At 37.0% G+C, this 17,846-nt stretch overlaps 1 protein-coding gene across 4 annotated transcripts in view; it reads right to left on the reverse strand.

Moving 5' to 3' along the window:
• The window catches only part of herc2 (HECT and RLD domain containing E3 ubiquitin protein ligase 2), a 122,225-nt gene that overhangs the window by 58,745 nt on the left and 45,634 nt on the right, over positions 1-17,846 (reverse strand). For all 4 annotated transcript variants that reach the window (XM_012957703.3, XM_012957702.3, XM_012957700.3 and 1 more), the window contains 18 exons: positions 16,859-17,052; positions 16,402-16,602; positions 14,106-14,334; positions 11,655-11,779; positions 9,742-9,920; positions 7,308-7,492; positions 7,048-7,203; positions 6,300-6,485; positions 6,038-6,208; positions 5,847-5,950; positions 5,451-5,601; positions 4,367-4,581; positions 3,923-4,055; positions 3,710-3,837; positions 3,436-3,631; positions 3,186-3,322; positions 1,718-1,891; positions 859-995 (listed from right to left, as the gene is read on the reverse strand). In XM_012957703.3, the coding sequence (XP_012813157.2) occupies positions 859-995; positions 1,718-1,891; positions 3,186-3,322; positions 3,436-3,631; positions 3,710-3,837; positions 3,923-4,055; positions 4,367-4,581; positions 5,451-5,601; positions 5,847-5,950; positions 6,038-6,208; positions 6,300-6,485; positions 7,048-7,203; positions 7,308-7,492; positions 9,742-9,920; positions 11,655-11,779; positions 14,106-14,334; positions 16,402-16,602; positions 16,859-17,052 (3,001 nt within the window). The remainder of the gene's footprint in view (positions 1-858; positions 996-1,717; positions 1,892-3,185; positions 3,323-3,435; positions 3,632-3,709; positions 3,838-3,922; positions 4,056-4,366; positions 4,582-5,450; positions 5,602-5,846; positions 5,951-6,037; positions 6,209-6,299; positions 6,486-7,047; positions 7,204-7,307; positions 7,493-9,741; positions 9,921-11,654; positions 11,780-14,105; positions 14,335-16,401; positions 16,603-16,858; positions 17,053-17,846) is intronic.

Below are 17,846 nucleotides of genomic sequence, written 5' to 3' on the forward strand. Positions count from 1 at the left end.
TGTGAACTGCCGGTGGGAAAGCATACGCATCAGGCAACTCACTGTTATCTGTATCTCAAGTTCACTTAGGGGATTCAAATTTGATTAGCTACCTTCTTCCACCATTGATCTGAATACCAAGATTGTGGGCTAGTTTAAAAATGGATTAAATTTCACTGTTTTATATCATTTAGTGCAACTCGACACATAGAGACAATTTTTAAAACAATGGGCAGAATACATGTTCAACAAAAGCCATATATATTGGGCACACAAGTGTATTCAGTCACTACATGATAGATGAACGTGGCTAGTACAAGGGCTATCCACTGGCTAAAGACAAAAATCAGATCCTCCTAGTCTGTAGTTAGCAACAAAGCCAGAGTACATCAATATGGATATATTCCATTCAGACTCATTTATCAGGTGATTATGTTGCACCATAAAATACTAAACCAGGCAGCTGTTACACTGGAAATATTCCAAGTTCTTGGTGCCAAGTCCCTGATTCAAAGCAACTGTAAGCTATAATAGCTAAGACGGCAAGTTGAATGTTTTTCTATTTCATTAGTCACACAGGCTTAAATACATATAATGCTGTATAAAAAATTAAATAGCATTACAAAAAAGGAAATTATGTGAAGACGGCAAATATTTTACCTTTTTCTACAGCTCTCCCTATCCTGTTTTGCACACCTTTTCATAAACCCCCTTCTCTGCTTCTTTTCACTCTCCCCTCCAATAAATTTCCACCACTTTTTCCACTATCTAATGCATCATTAACAAATGTATAGCCAGAATTGGTCACCCAGTATAAATTTTCCACCCAACAATATCGGTGACAAACTTTGAGGCATGATGAAGCTAGGAATGGCTCACCTTATATTGGTTCCCTCAGGAGCAAGTCTCTGCCAGCCACAAAACATGGCATACTGCACAGAAGGAAGCAAGAATGTTTTTGCTGCAAGTTTTAACATAGTATCTATTCCTTCTAGACGCACCTCTGCTCTCTCCAACTAAGAAAACAAATAAAAACAAAAGTAATTAAAGGGTTTTTGTTTTTTTAAATGCAGTAAGAAAAGTTACCAACAAAACAAACAAACATAAAGAAAGGACAGCATACACTTTTTATTACTATCATGAGTTATACAAAAGGAGTTATATACGTCACCTCCGCTAACCATACTGTACTTATATAGATATATAGATATGGAGAGTATTTCAGTACAAAGACTCTAAAGTATGCATTTCCCCATAAATCTGTGAATCGGCTTACATCGGATTTTTCTTTGCCTGCGTTTCCACACAGAGGGAAAAAGCCCTGTGTGCCACTAGCTTTAAACTGAAGGACATTAGGCAAGCATTAAGTGCTCTATGTTGTTTATACCCCTTTGGCCACTTCTTGCAAGTGCTTGTTGTTATGTGCTATGTACCTGTGATTTAGAGAGGCAAAGTGCATCATTGTGTGTAGTAGGTATACAGTTAAAAAAAGATTACCAGAAATGTATGTTGCTTTCTTTATAGAAAAAGTTAAATTTCCTTTCACACCACCTCAGTAAAATACACAAAAAACTCTGATAACCCTGGCAGCAGGACACCACAAAACTAAAAGCCCCAAAGTCCTTGTGTCTAAACTTGACTGAACTGAAAACAATAAAATATTAAACTAAAAACGTATTTTTATGGACTTAATATGTGGACCCTTTCATATATGAACACTTGAAATTAAATATCTCACCTGCTTTAACAAGCACTTTCTCATTTTTTCTACATCCACTGGCTCTTCCTTCAGTACAAATTCTACGATAGTACCAAGCAGCGCTGACTGAGGGTATGTACCCTGCACATTATGTTTCAACCATTTGTATTTGTGAACGCCAGCCACAGTGCTTAATAACGGTTGCCACTTATCCTGGAAATAAACATACAATTTGTAATAACAATACAAATACTTTAAGAGCAGAGAGATAATATATTTAGGTGTATTTTGACAGTAGTCATTGTGGCACAGGCAAGCGTGGAATGCAGGTGGAATGCAACTTGCTGTGTTAGGAGCTTACCTGTGCCACAAAGAGTACAGCCTAATAGGATACATAGGCCTGCATTTCTTCCTGTGCTGAAACACATGAAAATTCCAGCACAGGGAAACTCAGGGAAAAACACTTGTCTGTAAGAGGTATGAACAAATTTTAAAAAATTGTCACACACATACATTGACAACTTTAAAATACTGAAGTAAAAATGCAGTTTGGAGCAGTTAGGGTAAAAGGAAAAATAACATTCATTTTTTGGTGGCATTGCTCCTTTACAGCTAAAATTTATTTCAATAACACTGTCTCTCTAAGAACACTTAATACAAGATTAATTAAACTAAACCAACAGCTGCCTTATAATCAACTCCCAGCATTCATTTTTAGGTTCTACAGATTGTCTCTAGCATTTTTCTGTCAACTCCCAGCCAGTCCAGCCATTATCAGCTTAGTATCTTCAGTTCCAAAACTTAAGCCCCCCACAATAACCAATTCCAGCTGAACATTTCTCCCATAAGCCTTAACAGAGTTCATATTTTAGCACCCCAAATCCTTTATCACTCCCTATGATTTCTAGATAGCCCCAAAAGAATCAGTTTCAACTTCTGACTTAACTCTTGGGTGTACTTCTAATTTATATGAGCTCAACATTAGATCTATTACAGCTCTGAAAAACTTTGCCAGCACTTCTACAGTTCCGATACAGTGCAAGACTATAAAAATAAATGATATATAAAGAAATATATGTGTGCTTATCTTACTAATAAGGTAAACCAGCACCTTCTCCAGCTCTCTACATTGCTTTCCCTCAGAAATTTCAGCTCCATGTAGCCACTCCCTCTGCTGGGCGGGCTAATGTTACACTGGGAAGGAAGGCAGGGAAGAGTAGCAGACTATGCCCAGAAACTAAGTAAGATTGTAGGCATGCGTGGCATACATTAAGGCTGGATTATTATTGCCTTATACTTGCACCCCTTAGCCTTCCCAAGCCTTTATTAAAATCCGCCTATGTTTGCTGTGGATTTCTGCAATTCTTATAGGCAAGCAGATTTTGCTTTATAAAGATCACTCTACAACATAGTAGTAAATCCTAACAAATGGTTCACTGTATAGGGGTTATGGGGCCAGCTCCATTCAGACACAAATCATTGAAACATTTGTACACAAAAACACTACCTTTGGTGATTTTATAGGAACAGTTTTCTTATCCACAGACACAGGACTAGAAGGGACAACACATGATTCCTCCATTTCCCCTTCCTCATTTCCAAGCTTTGTATCATCCACATCAGCCGACTCTGATTTTTTTGGAACTATAAAATGAAATAAGGAGACCAGTGACTTACAAGTTTGATCATATCAGCTATTTAAATATGAAATCAATGAGGTGGAATAATGGGGAGTTTTTTGGTTATAAATTACCTACCTTTCTTTTTCCGTTTTTCACGTATAATCTTTTGAACTATTCTTTTCCAACGGGGAACAGAACTTAGAAGTTTGAGCTTTGAAACAATTGAAAGATCATTGCATACTGCAGGACGAAGCTCATTAAACAAAAACCTCAAGCGCTCAATGACTGGAGCACAAACTTCTTTGTAAGATCGCCCTTGTTCCTGATGAGTCTATAAGAAAAAAGGTAGGTAAAGAAAAAGCTGTAGAAAAAGAAAAAAATGCTCATGAACTGCATATTCAGAACTTACCTTTATAAGGGAGCACTTAGCCTGATAAACAACACGACAGACATCTACAACAGACTTGGGCAATGTCTTGTGCTTGACTTGTTCCACACTCAGAGCTCCATGATGAACAAGAGACAAAGCTATATTGCCTGAAAAAATGGAAGATGATTAAAGATGATTGACTCTTTGATTGATTTTACTTACAGGATTAAATATTTAAAGATATATTTTTACCTAAATCCTCATGTTTCAGTAGACAACACAGCAGCAAGCGGCCTACTTCTTCCACAGGATGCTCTGGAGGAAATGTAATTGGTGTGGTCAAGTGGCACTGTTTACAGTATCTGTCAATCTGGCAGAGGAATTCCTAAGAAGCAAACGAAAATTTTAAATTACAGGGAGAAGTAGTCAGAAAAATATAAATTAAAATGTGACTTCAGTATTTCTGAAAGACATAATTAACATGAAAAGGACATTCCACAGAAATAAAACTTTTCTGAAGTCTATGTACCTCTACTGTTACATTACATGTAATGGACAACTAAAAAAAAAAACTGAGTTGTTTGAAAATACTTGTACTTGTAAAAAGTACTTGTATTAGTTTCAGAAACATATCATGATCCAAATGAGATTTTCTTTTAAATGAGCCTGCACAGGAAATAGCTCCAAGTAACTCACCTTAACATTGTGATCTTGGGTATTATTATCAGCGATAGCCTGAAGGAAAGGTTGAGAATGATCACTCATAGAAAGTTTATGTGCATACAGTTTGGCTTTGTTGGAAGCTGTATTTCCTGGAGAGTTGCTATGGTCCTCATCTTTCTCTTCATTGTAACTGTAATGAATCTGGCTGGTTTGAAGGCCTCCAGAGAATATAGATGATCTTAGCCACTCTATACAACCAAGATCAAGACATATTTTAGAGAGTAGATTAAAAAAAGTCAAATATCTTAATAGCTGTGCACATTTAGCAAAATACATCTAACTTATTAGTTTACATCTGCCTTATGTTCTGCAATGCTGTAGACATAAAAAGATATATAAAAAAATATATATATCTTTCCAAATTAAACATGAAACCCAAGTTGTTGTTTTTTTTTTTATTAAAACATCCATACCTTTTATACAATGTATTTAAAAATCTCAGCAGTCAAGCATATATTGCCTGCCCCACTCCTATGCCTTAGTTATATAGGTGGGGCAGGCAATTACTTTCACTTTCTATTCTGCACTTTCTAGATGTCTGTGCACTACTCACATTCCCCCTCCATCCTCACTGTCTATAATTGTGTAGCCAGTGCACAGGCATAAGCATCAGGTCTCCCATTCTGGCGCATAAAATACATTTTTGAGACAGTGATGCAAAACTTGTCTTAACATTGTCCAAAGGACCACCTGTCTATTTACTATGATTGCGAATTCCAGGACTGAAGGAAACAAGATTTAAACAATTTATATAGTGTTTATTTTGCTTGATTGAAAAAGGGATTTAGATTTCTTAGTGCAACAGGTGCCCCTTAACTAAAGTTATTGTCACAACAGTAAATGGTGAAGATTTACTGTACTTTTCCCACCTCCAATGCTACTAAACTTTGTGTATCTTAAAACACCCAAAATCTACCTTTGTGCCACCGACATAAGTTTTCCATATTTATTGCAGAACAACCAAAAGGTGAAATTAAAGATAAGTAACTGATAATATTCATATTTGTTTACTTTACGTTGAAATTCAGTGGTTCGTTAAAAGCACAGATTTACTTACTAGCACATTCAACTTCCACAGGTGCCAGTGGGGTACTTAATGAGAGGTAGGATGCATGAAGTCCAAGAAGCAGACCCAAATTTCTCTCAGTATCAATGAGAGGGGAAGACAAACTGCTGAGGTCTGGTGCTGCAATAACTTCTTGATCTGGCTGTTTATGGAAAAGTGAACAGAAGTTTAAATGTTTAACTTACCTATGTACGCAGGGAAAATTATTAAATATGTGAAAAATCACAGATTTTCAGAATGCTAAGCATAATTTAAGTTACAGGGCACCATTTCAAGCTAAATATATTAATAAATATATATGTAAAATATGCACATGTAGGATATGTAACTATTACACGGATACATTTATCCATTTCTTGAATTAGTGCTGTACATAAGGTAACTCACTTCCATATAATGGCCCACACAGAAGGCCTGCATTGACTCTCTTGTGTCTTCAAACTGCAAAGCAGCTTCAAGGGCAACTACTGGGTCCTCCCCAGCAAAGTGAGCTACAGGAACAAAGGCACATAAATGATTAATTATTACAAAAGTTTAAGAGATAATGGAAAACAAATGAAGGGTTGCAAACTTCATACCAAGGATAGTATTTGCTTGTAGTGACTGAGCCTGAAAGTCCTTGATGTCATATACTTTCCCGTCAATTACTGTCCAAAAGCCTCCATCCTTATTATGATTCTCCAAGTCAGCCTTCCGGATTAGTGTCACCTCCTCATTGTTTCTGGAGTTCTGCCCATTATAAAATGACCCTTTTTGGAAACCAAAAAAATCAGCATCAGATATCAATAGGTCTGCAGTGAAAACTCCTAAATAAACTTCTGCCAGTATCAAATACTTTACCCAATATGCCTGGCCAGGCCAAGTCCTCATTGTCGTCTCTCTCTTTTCCTGGTGCCAGATGATTGAATTTATCCAATGGTTCCAGGAGACTTGCAAGAAGAGGAATAGCACCCGACTCCTGCATAAGCCAAGCATTTTTACAGAGTAGCAGCACCGTAGATACCACAAGTTCTGGGAGAATAACACCTAAAAGAATTGAAAGAAAAACCAACAAAGCTTTTACCCACAGTTTCTTACCATCTTTAATTTTTGATTAGATACAAAAAGCAGTATTCCAAAATGGATCTAACAGCATCTGAATAAGTTACAATTTATCTCCTTTTACTATTGTGTTTAAAGATCTTTATGTCAAGAACAGCCCTACCAGATTATATTTTGTGAAAGGGACAGTTATAACCAAACATTATTGAAATTATTAAAAAAATGTAATCAAGATTTAACTGATTTTCACTATACTAAATTATTAACAACTTTAAGAGTTTTAGCGTGGCATGCTCAGATTTTCTTTACTTTGGAATCTAATATATCCTGTCTTTTTCACCTTTTTACCCCCTTTTCCCTCTCTCCTCTCCCAACTCATCACAGAGGTTTTAAAAGAGCTAATATTCACATATTCCAACAGTGCAACCCAGGACCAGTTGTTTACAACTTTTCCTTATTTATTCCAAATCACATTAACATAGCATAAACATATATATATGTTTTCAACCACAATTTACAAATGTAGTTTTTACTAGATTTAAAGTACCTGTAAGATCTCCTGCCACAATACGAGACACCTCAGCAAAATGCCTGAGAGATACGGATGCAATATTGGTTGCGACAGGAAGTATGTCTCCAATATGGGTACATAGGAGAGCTATGTATTTTTTCAGCAAAGAACCGACTCCTAAATGTTCAGGTGCTAAATGAAATAATCAGAGAGAAATAAAATAAAGAAACACAGTTATGAGAATTGTTCATACAGTGAGACAACAGAAAAAAGGCGGACTTTAATTGGCTAGGTACCGTGAGTATTTGCCGTTTGGTCCACATCATTCCCAGGGTATAGCTTGCTGATAAGTAGTCTTTGAAAACGTAAAAGAAGGTCCATGGAAGCTGACCTCTCCTTACTGTAATGTTCCTGTTCTAAACAAGATGAAATGCGTCGTGCCATATCCTTCAACTTAGCAATTGTTTGGGAAGCAATGTTCCTGAGGAAAGATCAACCAATTACATATAATTGGGGTGCTTGTGACCCATATACCACCAGAGGTTGCAGACTGATGCTTCCCCCAATTCCTCACACTTCCTCCATTGTACTGAACCAGGATTTCAATTGCACTTTTTTTACTTTATAAACACACTGAAATAAGTATAGGTACAGGTATACTGTTAAGATATTAAGGGGGTTATAAAATAAAAGGCACTTAGTTTGGTCAGGAGCAGTAACCCATAGCAACCAATCAGCAGGTAGCAAACTGTCAGCGAAATCTTTGTTTTCCACAATTTTCGGTATGAGTATGCTGGCCGGATGATCTCAACTGATACCTATGTGTCACGGATATCATCTGATTTGGGATTTGATTGGCTGATATTTTATGTTGTCCAGTGTATGTTACATCAGCAGATTAGCTGAATGCTTCTCTTCACTTTCTGCTGTTTCCATCATTTGGCTGTTGGCCCAAACAAATGGAACAATAGAAAGTTGGCCACAACATATATGGCCCATCATACAGTATTTAATCATTCTGTCCACCGGCCATTTGTTTAGATATTGCATTGTATGTGTAAGGCTGATTTTGATTTGTTATTTTCTATTAGGATTTAACACTGGAAATGTTGCTAAAATTGCTTTGCAGGGCAAAGCTACAATTGCAGCTAAATAAGTCATAACAAAGTGACTTTCTAACCATAAGCTCCAATGTCTTCTGACTAAATGAGGCATTAAAGGAGAAAGAATGGTAAAAACTAAGAAAGCTTTATCAGAAAGGTCTATGTAAATACAGCCATAAGCACTCACAGAAACACTGCACTGACTTCTCTGTCAAAAGATTTGTTGTGTCTGTTTTCCTCTGCCAGAGACATGCAGCTCTCTGCCCTCTCCTGCTCCCCCCTCCCTCAAGAATGCAAAGAACTCACTCCCCCCCTTTAGAAACGTGGATATGAGCCAATCAGCAGGAATCTTCCTCATAGTCTTACTAACTGAGCATGCACACCGGTCTGGGTCTCGGTGCAGGAGCAAGGCATTATGGGAACTTTCTTTACACAGCTCAGCGTTTTTTCTTCCTGTTTGGCTTCTGATCATCTGAACAGGTGAAATATGGGGAGACTTAAGGGCACTATTGAGACAACTGAAGGTATGCCTGCAGCTTGAGATTAACTCTTTATCAGCCTTTCCTTCTCCTTTAAATTTGCAATATTCAAATGGTAGTTTCACTATGAATTCAACAGGAAATATTATAATGTGTATATGTTTAAGGAATGCTTTTTGGTGGCAATTTATAAAACAAAAATATTTTGTTTTATATAACATAACCTATGATAAAAGACACAAATGGTTAGTACACAAGATTGTAGCTCTGGTAACCTTACTATGTGTATTCTATCCCTGGTAGATCCTAACAGGGAAAATTATAATGCACACATATTTAAGGAACAATTTTCCTTTATATTATAAAAGACGAATACTATTGTTTTTATATATTGTGAGAACTTATGGTTCAAGCCACACATGATTAGTATTATTAGACTATTATGTTAAAATAAAAAAAAATTTCCTTTTGTAAATTCAACCAAAATATCATCCCTTAAACATATGCATACTTTATAATTTTTCCTGTTGGGATGTAACAGAGATAGACTATACGGATTGAGGCTACAATCTTAAAGTATGCATATGTTTAAGGGATGATATTTTGGTTGAATTTACAAAAGGAAATTTTTTTTTTATTTTAACATAATAGTCTATGGTGTAAGTCACACAGTAAGTATTTTAGATTGTTATTTATGATGGATGTGCGATAAAGTGATACAATATGGCTTGTGTCACTTTAAGATGGGATGTATAAATTGACATTGTGTGAGAAATACTGGGTATATAAGAGTGGAGTATTTTACCTCAGATGAAGTTAGGTGTTAAAAGGAATGCACTTTATCCACTATGTATACTGTACCAATTTCTTCTGTTTTTAACTTGGAAGAATAAATGTGAATGTTTTCAGAGAATATGGATTCAGAATGAATTAGTCACTTTCACTTTAAATTTGCAACCTAAATTTATCCAAAAAAATACAGGGCACTGTAGACATGCAGCCCACAATAAGGTTATAGAGGTAATTAACAACTAAGCACTAAGTTTTCAAGTGACCTAGTGAGAAGCTACCACAGCTAACAAGAGTAATATATTAAAACCGAATAGATAGAAGAATAAATATTACTAATGTCACAGAAACAATCTTACCTTAGTAGCTGCTGTATAAGTTGCACCAGAGGCAAGGTCTGCTTCCCTGCAGACTCATAGATTCCTGCATTGATTAGATCTTTATCCAGTGGTGTGCTGCTCATGTGAAGTGATGATGCATTTGCTTCCTGCTCATCAATTTCCTTCTCCTTCTGGGCTTCTTTTTTAGCTTCTATGTCCTACAAGTTTAAAAAACAAAGTTAATAAATAAAAAGGTAACCTTTACTGAAAAATATGCTTTCGATATATCTACAGACATTTATCTAAAAGCAGTTCAAAACACTGTACAACACACCTCCAATCTTCATGAAAAATAAAAAAGCGGATCTTCTCCCAATATCCCCATCTACAGGTGGGCGATATCGGGGAAAAAATACAGGCTAATTAGGTCGTTTGGCCCTGGGGCCAAATGATCGAATTAGAACAATGGTAATAGGTACAGTCAGTTCGGGGACCGCATCAACGAGCCAATGCAGTCCCCAATCAGACAATTTTTAAACCTGCCCGATTGATATCGGGTCAATTCCAGGCCAGATGTCAGTCGGCAGGCCCGTCGTCAGTGCCTCTACATGGGCTGATAAGCTGCCGAATCGGTCTAAGGGACCGATATCAGCAACTAGAATTGGGCCACCTTAATTATGGCCACCTTAAGTTAAACTGCATATGTAGGGAAATAAAAATGATTTATTGAGGACAGTGTTTTTAGAGAAACCTGTGACAATTAATGTTAATGGAGAAAAATGCCGGTTTTGGTTATAGAGAGCTTCTACCCCAAAATCAAATAATGCCCCTCCTAAATGAATTTGTATATATTTGAATTTAAATCTTAATATGTATATGCTAATCATTAGTTTAAACGGGAGAATAAAATATAGTTGTTATTCAAGGATGATGTGTTCTTGTAGTCAGGGCAATGTTGTGATTTTCTGTAAAGGTAATAGGTTGTCAGATCCAATTATCCAGTAATGGAAATAATACCCTTTATAAGCAATGTATATTTTTTTTGAGGGAGTACTATAATGTATTAAAGGTAACAAACCATTAGGAAGCCTCCTATTATGGCTTCAGTAAAGGTCTGATTCAAATTTGGGTAAAAGGCTAAGACAGAAGTAATTATGACCAAAACAAACTTTCCCATGGGAAACTGCAGACAGCGTGGACATTGTCAAAAGGGACCCTTTGTAAATCACCAGGAGAGCTCTTCAATTTGCCAAATCGGTCATTTAAAAATTGTCATAGTGATGGAGTGGTTTAAGGTCACGCAGAAAACCTTATGTTGGTAAAGGCTATATAAACATTGATAATGAATTTTGGAGGATAAACATTCCATCACAATATGATGGAAGGATAACATTACAGATTCTGCCCATTTTGTAGAAGAGGAGCATAGGAAGGAAAAGCAAAGATGATAAGTTTAGCTTACAGAATTAAGAAGTCGAGGCAAGTTTGTTAAAGAGACTGTACCTCCATAGATGCCTCAGTAGCAACTGATTTACAGTACATGCATTAAACAGGTTAATTAGTAATATTTCAGGTTCATATTACATAGCAGCACAGAAAACAGGCAGTCTGCACCAGAACTGATAATTGCCACTAAAGCATCATATCACATTCTGCTAATGGTATGGCGATTTCTGGTGACTTCAAAGCTTCGCTTTTCAGCTGCAGTTCAGAGAACACTAAGCATGTGCAGTGCCTCTGACCCTTAAAAGATGGCCTTTAAAAAATACAAGATGTGGGGGCAGATGTGGACAGATTTAAAGGCATGGAACCTTACTTTTACAGGGCTTTTTAATTAGAAGGGCAGTAAAAATTAAATAAATAAATAGTCTGTGCTTATATAGATGTAACAGGCATGACTTGGTTACTGTGTGTTCACAATGAAAAATTATAAAATTATTTTATAGTTTTACCTGAATTTCTGCTGTTATTGCGGTGTTCAATGCACATTCCAAGCCACCGTCAGCCATCAAACTGCTCACCAACAAATCAATCATAAACCGTCGACCAGGACTTATAGTCATTTCGTTTCCAGAAGCTAAAATATATAAATTTATAAATATTTTTTTTTTTTAAAAGAACAGTCCAACAACAATCACTACTTTATCATTTCCTGAAATGATAGAAAATTTCTAAAGTAACCATGCTGCTATGCAAGAATGGAGGACAAGGAACAATATATGAAATATATTAATATACAGAAAATTGCCCGGCACCTTTTCTTGCTTCTTCTATCTTTGCGACAGATGCACATGCGCAGTAAAGTGAAAAGCCAAACTTTAACAAAAAAGACCACTTTCTCACATTACTGCGTCTGCATCGGCCTTAGGGTTTAAAGAAAGATGAAGTGAAAGAAGAGAATCACTCAGTGTTTACTGAGAAGAACCCTGGGCTGAGGCAGTTTTCTGCTGACAGAAACACTGGCTGTGGTATTAGATAAGCAAATACAATCACTGGTGCGGTGACTGATTTATAATAAAGGCTAATTATGGACACCTAGTTTGCAACATACAGTCAGGTCCATAAATATTTGGACAGAGACAACTCTTTCTAATTTTGGTTCTGTACATTACCACAATGAATTTTAAATGAAACAAATCAGAGGCGGTTGAAGTGCAGATTTAGGCCACTAAAGCATTTTTTTAACGCAATTCCTTCATTTCAGGGGCTCGAAAGTAATTGGACAAATTAAATAACTGGATATAAAATGTTCATTTTTAATACTTGGTTGAAAACCCTTTGCTGGCAATGACAGCCTGAAGTCTTGAACTCATGGACATCACCAGATGTTGGGTTTCCTCCTTGTTAATGCTCTGCCAGGCCTTTACTGCAGCAGCTTTCAGTTGCTGTTTGTTTGTGGGCCTTTCTGTCCGATGTTTAATCGTCAACAAGTGAAATGCATGCTCAATTGGGTTAAGATCAGGTGACTGACTTGGCCATTCAAGAATTTTCCACTTGTTTGCTTTAATATACTCCTGTGTTGCTTTGGCTGTGTGTTTTGAGTCATTGTCCCTCTGTATAATGAAACGCCCCCCAATCAATTTGACTGCATTTAGCTGGATTTGAGCAGACAGTATCTCTCTGAACACATCAGAATTCATTTGGCTGCTTCTGTGTCACATCAACAATAAACACTAGGGTCCCAGTGCCACTGGCAGCCATGCACGCCCAGCCGTCGCACTGCCTCCAACGTCATTTACAGATTATGCGGTATGCTTTGGATAATGAGCTGTTCCACGCCTTCTCCATACTTTTTCTTGCCATCATTTTGGTATAGGTTGATCTTGGTTTCATCTGTCCAAAGAATGTTTTTCCAGAACTGTACCTTTTTAGATGTTTTTTTTTAGCAAAGTCCAATCTAGCCTTTCTATTCTTGAGGCGTATGAGAGGCTTGCACCTTGCAGTGCTTGTATTTACTTTCATGCAGTCTTCTCTTTATGGTAGACTTGGTAATCGATACACCTACCCCCTGGAGAGTGTTGTTCATTTGGTTGGCTGTTAGTGAGGGGGTTTCTCTTCACCATGGAAACTATTTTACGATCATCCACCACTGTTTTGCGTGGACTTCCAGGTCTTTTTGCGTTGCAGAGTTCACCAGTGCTTGCTTTCTTTCTCAAGATGTACAAAACTGTAGATTTTGCCATTCCCTAATATTGTAGAAATTTCTCGGATGGGTTTTTTCTGTTTTCACAGCTTAAGGATGGCTTCTTTCACCTGCATGGAGAGCTCCTTTGACCGCATGTTGTCTGTTCACAGCAAAATCTTCCACATGCAAGCACCACACCCCAAATCAACTTTTTATCTGCTTAATTGATAATGACATAACAACGGACTTGCCAACACCTGCCCATGAAATAGCCCTTGAGTTAATTGTCCAATTACTTTTGAGCCCTTGAAATGAAATGCTTTAGTGGCTTAAATCGTTTCGTTCACCCCACTGAATTAAAGCTGAAAGTCTGCACTTCAACTGCATCTGGAGTTGTTTCATTTAAAATTCATTGTGGTAATGTACAGAACCAAAATTAGAAAAAAGTTGTCTCTGTCCAAATATTTATGGACCTAACTGTATACATTAAAGACTTAACAATTTATAAGTTCTTGTTCTGAATAAAAAAACCTAATTATTATTCTGTATCTAATCCTCATGACCTGACCTTATAGAAGGCAATTACTCTTCCAGGGCAACAGATATCAATTATAAAACAATATTCCTATCTGGGAACTGTAGTGCCACTCTTTTACTAAGACTTTATTTGCTATGACTTATTTCAGTTACATATAAGCAATCTCCACATCCTCTCTACCACTTAGCATGGACGATCTTTGTGTTAGATTCTCATGCATTCCTTCGAGTTTAACCATACCTGCATTTGGTAAGAGAGCTGAAAGTGCCCTCGCTCTCTCTTCAGCTGTTGGCAATAGAACAGACCATCCACTCTGTAACACTGCTTGGGCTGCTGACTGCACAGTGTTTAGTACTCCAGCATTGCTTGCCAGTGTAACAACTGTTTGCTTCAAACTGTTCAACAAAACACTGCCTAGACCAAGGCCCAAACATTCTGGATCAGCTTGATGGCTTATTGCAGCATGAAGCTATATGGAAGACAAAAAGACACAAAAATTGTAAAATTGCATTTTAAAAGAACACATTTAAAGTTTTAGCAATACATTTATTGCTAAAACCATAACGACCCTTGGTATTGTATGGCTCATTTACTTAATAGAAAAGGTTTGAAATAATGTCGGTAATACTCCAAAGATTTTCCCTACAATGCAGCATTTGTGTCCCATAATTCCATCAAAATTCTGCCCTCTCAATATGGGCACAAAATTTTGAACCTGTTGGTTAAAAAAAAAAAAGTGTGTGGGTGCGAAGAGTAACCCTGTATATACCAGCTGGCCAGCAGTAGGTATATAATACAGCATTCTCTCTATTCATTTTATTTTGGTCATCAATACCTGTAGTTGGAGAAATGAGTGAACTAGAAGGGTGGTAGATATTTTAGCAATGTTTCAGAGATAGAAATTGCCATGTTCTAGCCAGGGATTAAATGTGGCCTGAGAAAGTAAGAGAGGTGTATATTTGACTATATCTAGTAAGAGATTGTTGGCAGTAAGGCAAATTGAGAGTTTTCATTTGTATTTTGCCTGACGAAGAGGCCTTAGAGCTCCGAAAGCTTGCAATGTACTTTTATTGTTAGCCAATATAGGTATCATTTCTACAATACTCTTGTAGTTGTGTTTTTTTTTTTATTATCTCTGCAGTAATAAAACAGTACCTTGTACTTGATCCTAACCAAAATATAATTAATCTTTATTGGAGACAAAACAATCTTATTGGGTTTATTTAATGTTTGAATTACTTTTTAGTAAGACTTAAGGTATGGAGATCCAAATTACGAAAAGGGAGGAGTCATCTTCTCCCTATAGTGTCTTGCCTGGAGGAAGCTATACCCATGGTCCCTGTGTCCTACATCTCTGGAAGAGAAAACTACTTAAAAATAGTCCCATGAGCCCAAGCAAACTTAAGTGTTGGAGACTTGCTACATAGTTTTTCGGTTTGCCCACTGCTAAATCAACTCTTAACCTCTCTTTAAACCTTTTAATCTCAAATTTACTAGTGCAACACAATAGTAGGCCCAGAGACTTCAATAATAAGGATATATCAAATGGAACTAAGAAAAAGGACTATCACCATAAAACACCTTATTTATGCCAATGGAATTTTGATAGCTAGGAAGTGTAACTCTCTAGATATTCTAGCTCTGGATGACAAAAACCATGACAAAATAGGTTTTGACAGATTTGGAAAAAATGTTTATGATTTGCAGCAGATAAAGAAATAACTGTACAGTATATTTACTTCTTGTTTCTATTAGGTAACACAGGTATGGGGTCTTATATCTTATATGTTATGAAAAGGGGTATTCAGGAGAAGGGGGTCTTTCTGTAATTTGGATCACCAATTAAAATAAATTGTATTGCAAAAAAAATTAGCAATTGTAAAAAACATACAATTGTCACCAACATGAATTTCTTCTAGTTCAGTTACCATAAAGTATGAGGTACTATCATATATTTACAAAGGGAAACAACAAGGGTTAAAAAATAAGAATTGTTTGCTTAAAAGGACAAGGAAAGGCACTTGTCAAAATGTTAGGCACCCCCAAGTGACTTTAATCGCTTACCGTTAGGAGAAAACAGCACCAGCCCGGGGTACCTGTAGCGGAGCGCTTCCTCCTTCCGGCTTCATTTTGCAAGGACTAAACGACAGGCGCATGAGCAGTAGAGTGAAAAGCCGGCTTTTCACTCTACTGCGCATGCGCGCACACGCGAGCGAAGACGCGAGGAGGAGGTGCTGTTCTCTCCTAACAGAGGCACCAGCCCGGGGTAAAAGGTAGGCGATTTAAGTCACAAACATTTTGGCACCCCCAAGTGACTTTGCCTTTCCTTCTTCTTTAAATATAAACGTGGGAAATCGAATCCCCATATATCAGAGTTTACTGCATAATTTCTGGATAAGAGATTTAATTCCTGTACTAGTACAGGCATTAACAGTATGCCTAACAGTCAGCACGTGATGAGATTTGAAGTCTTGTACTGAGAGGACAAAAAAAAATTCATCTATAATCACTTGTAACCCAGTCATTTTGGCATTACCTGTAATCGAAGCAGGTTAAGCATTGCCACTGCCATGCACTCCTTCTCTTGGGGAGGTGGCCAGTCTGAGGTCCCATCCATTCCTTCACTAACTTGTCTTAGCAGGAGGTCAAGCTGTTCAAAGGTCATGGGACAAACATCGACCACAAAAGGAACGCGGAGGCCAATAGACCATTCAGAGCAGGATGACCACGCAAAACTCTGAACAAACAAAAAAAAAATATATATATATATTTTATGTCACACACAAGCTATGATGTTTTTTTCCCCACAGGCTAAAGCCGAAATATTTTATTTTCAGTTTCTTACATTGAGACACAGATCTGTCTGAAATTTCCACACAGTATGCCTGTAGTATGCCGCTCTTAGGGGCATACTAACGAATACTTAAGCTAGGTCTTTGTGTTCTATTTATTTACAGACAGTACAACTATATAATTCATTCCAGACTACATACCTGAGCAGGACCACAAGAGATCCCAACTATGTGTTTAGAGTCCAGTCCCGGAAGCACAGATGGTACAGGTTTGGCAATACGCAAAGTGTCAAAATGCTGGCATTGATCATTGCTCCCCCAACTATAAACTTCCCCAGATTCAGTCAAAGCCAAACAATGTGTGGATCCTACTGCAACATCCACTACTTTCTTACCTGTCAATAAAACAAGAAGAAAGTTCAATCTTCAAAACGTGAAATGTAGTACCAATATCAGCAAACCTTGTGTAATAAACTTGGGACCATTCCCATCTTGACTGAACCTGTAGTGACATTTTGTTGTGTTTCACTGATCATACAGTCATAGAAGGCAGCCTGTTCAGCTATATGGGTGCGAATATCCCTAATTCAGAATATTATTGAACTGTCAGACCTACTCTCCATAAAGAATAATTAAACTTTGCCTTGTAAGAAAATTAACAGTCAAACATGCTAACAAGTAAAATCATTAAGGACTGGAAAAACTCAATGCAAATTCCCTGGACACAAGTGCATTGATCAATCCCCTTTTTATGTACGTATGCAGCAAATATGTGTTACTCAATGGCAGGGGCATTTTTGCCACAGGAAACACGTTAAAAAAAAACAAAAAAAAAACATTTAACATTAATCTCCTGAGAACTTTTTGTATGGTTATACAGTTCTTTGCAAAGTGCCTATATGTTATGTTGTTAGTGTATTTGTGTGTAGCTTTCATAATTTGTGATATTTTGGCACAGCAGTGCCACATTATACAATTATTGTGCAAATGTTGAAATATAAAAAGATCTACATTAAAGCAATTTTTTTTTTCTTACTTTTTTACTGATACTAATAGAAATATTTTACTTTCTAATGCTATGCCTTTGGACTTGCACACAAGTATAAACTGTAAGAAATATACATTACTTTTAAGGGTCTTGGCAGACAAGATTTGTCACCCACAGTAAATCTGTACTACTGTGGGCAAC

The sequence above is a fragment of the Xenopus tropicalis genome, chromosome 2 (genome assembly GCF_000004195.4).
Source record: "Xenopus tropicalis strain Nigerian chromosome 2, UCB_Xtro_10.0, whole genome shotgun sequence".
In the NCBI taxonomy this organism is placed as follows: Eukaryota; Metazoa; Chordata; class Amphibia; order Anura; family Pipidae; genus Xenopus; species Xenopus tropicalis.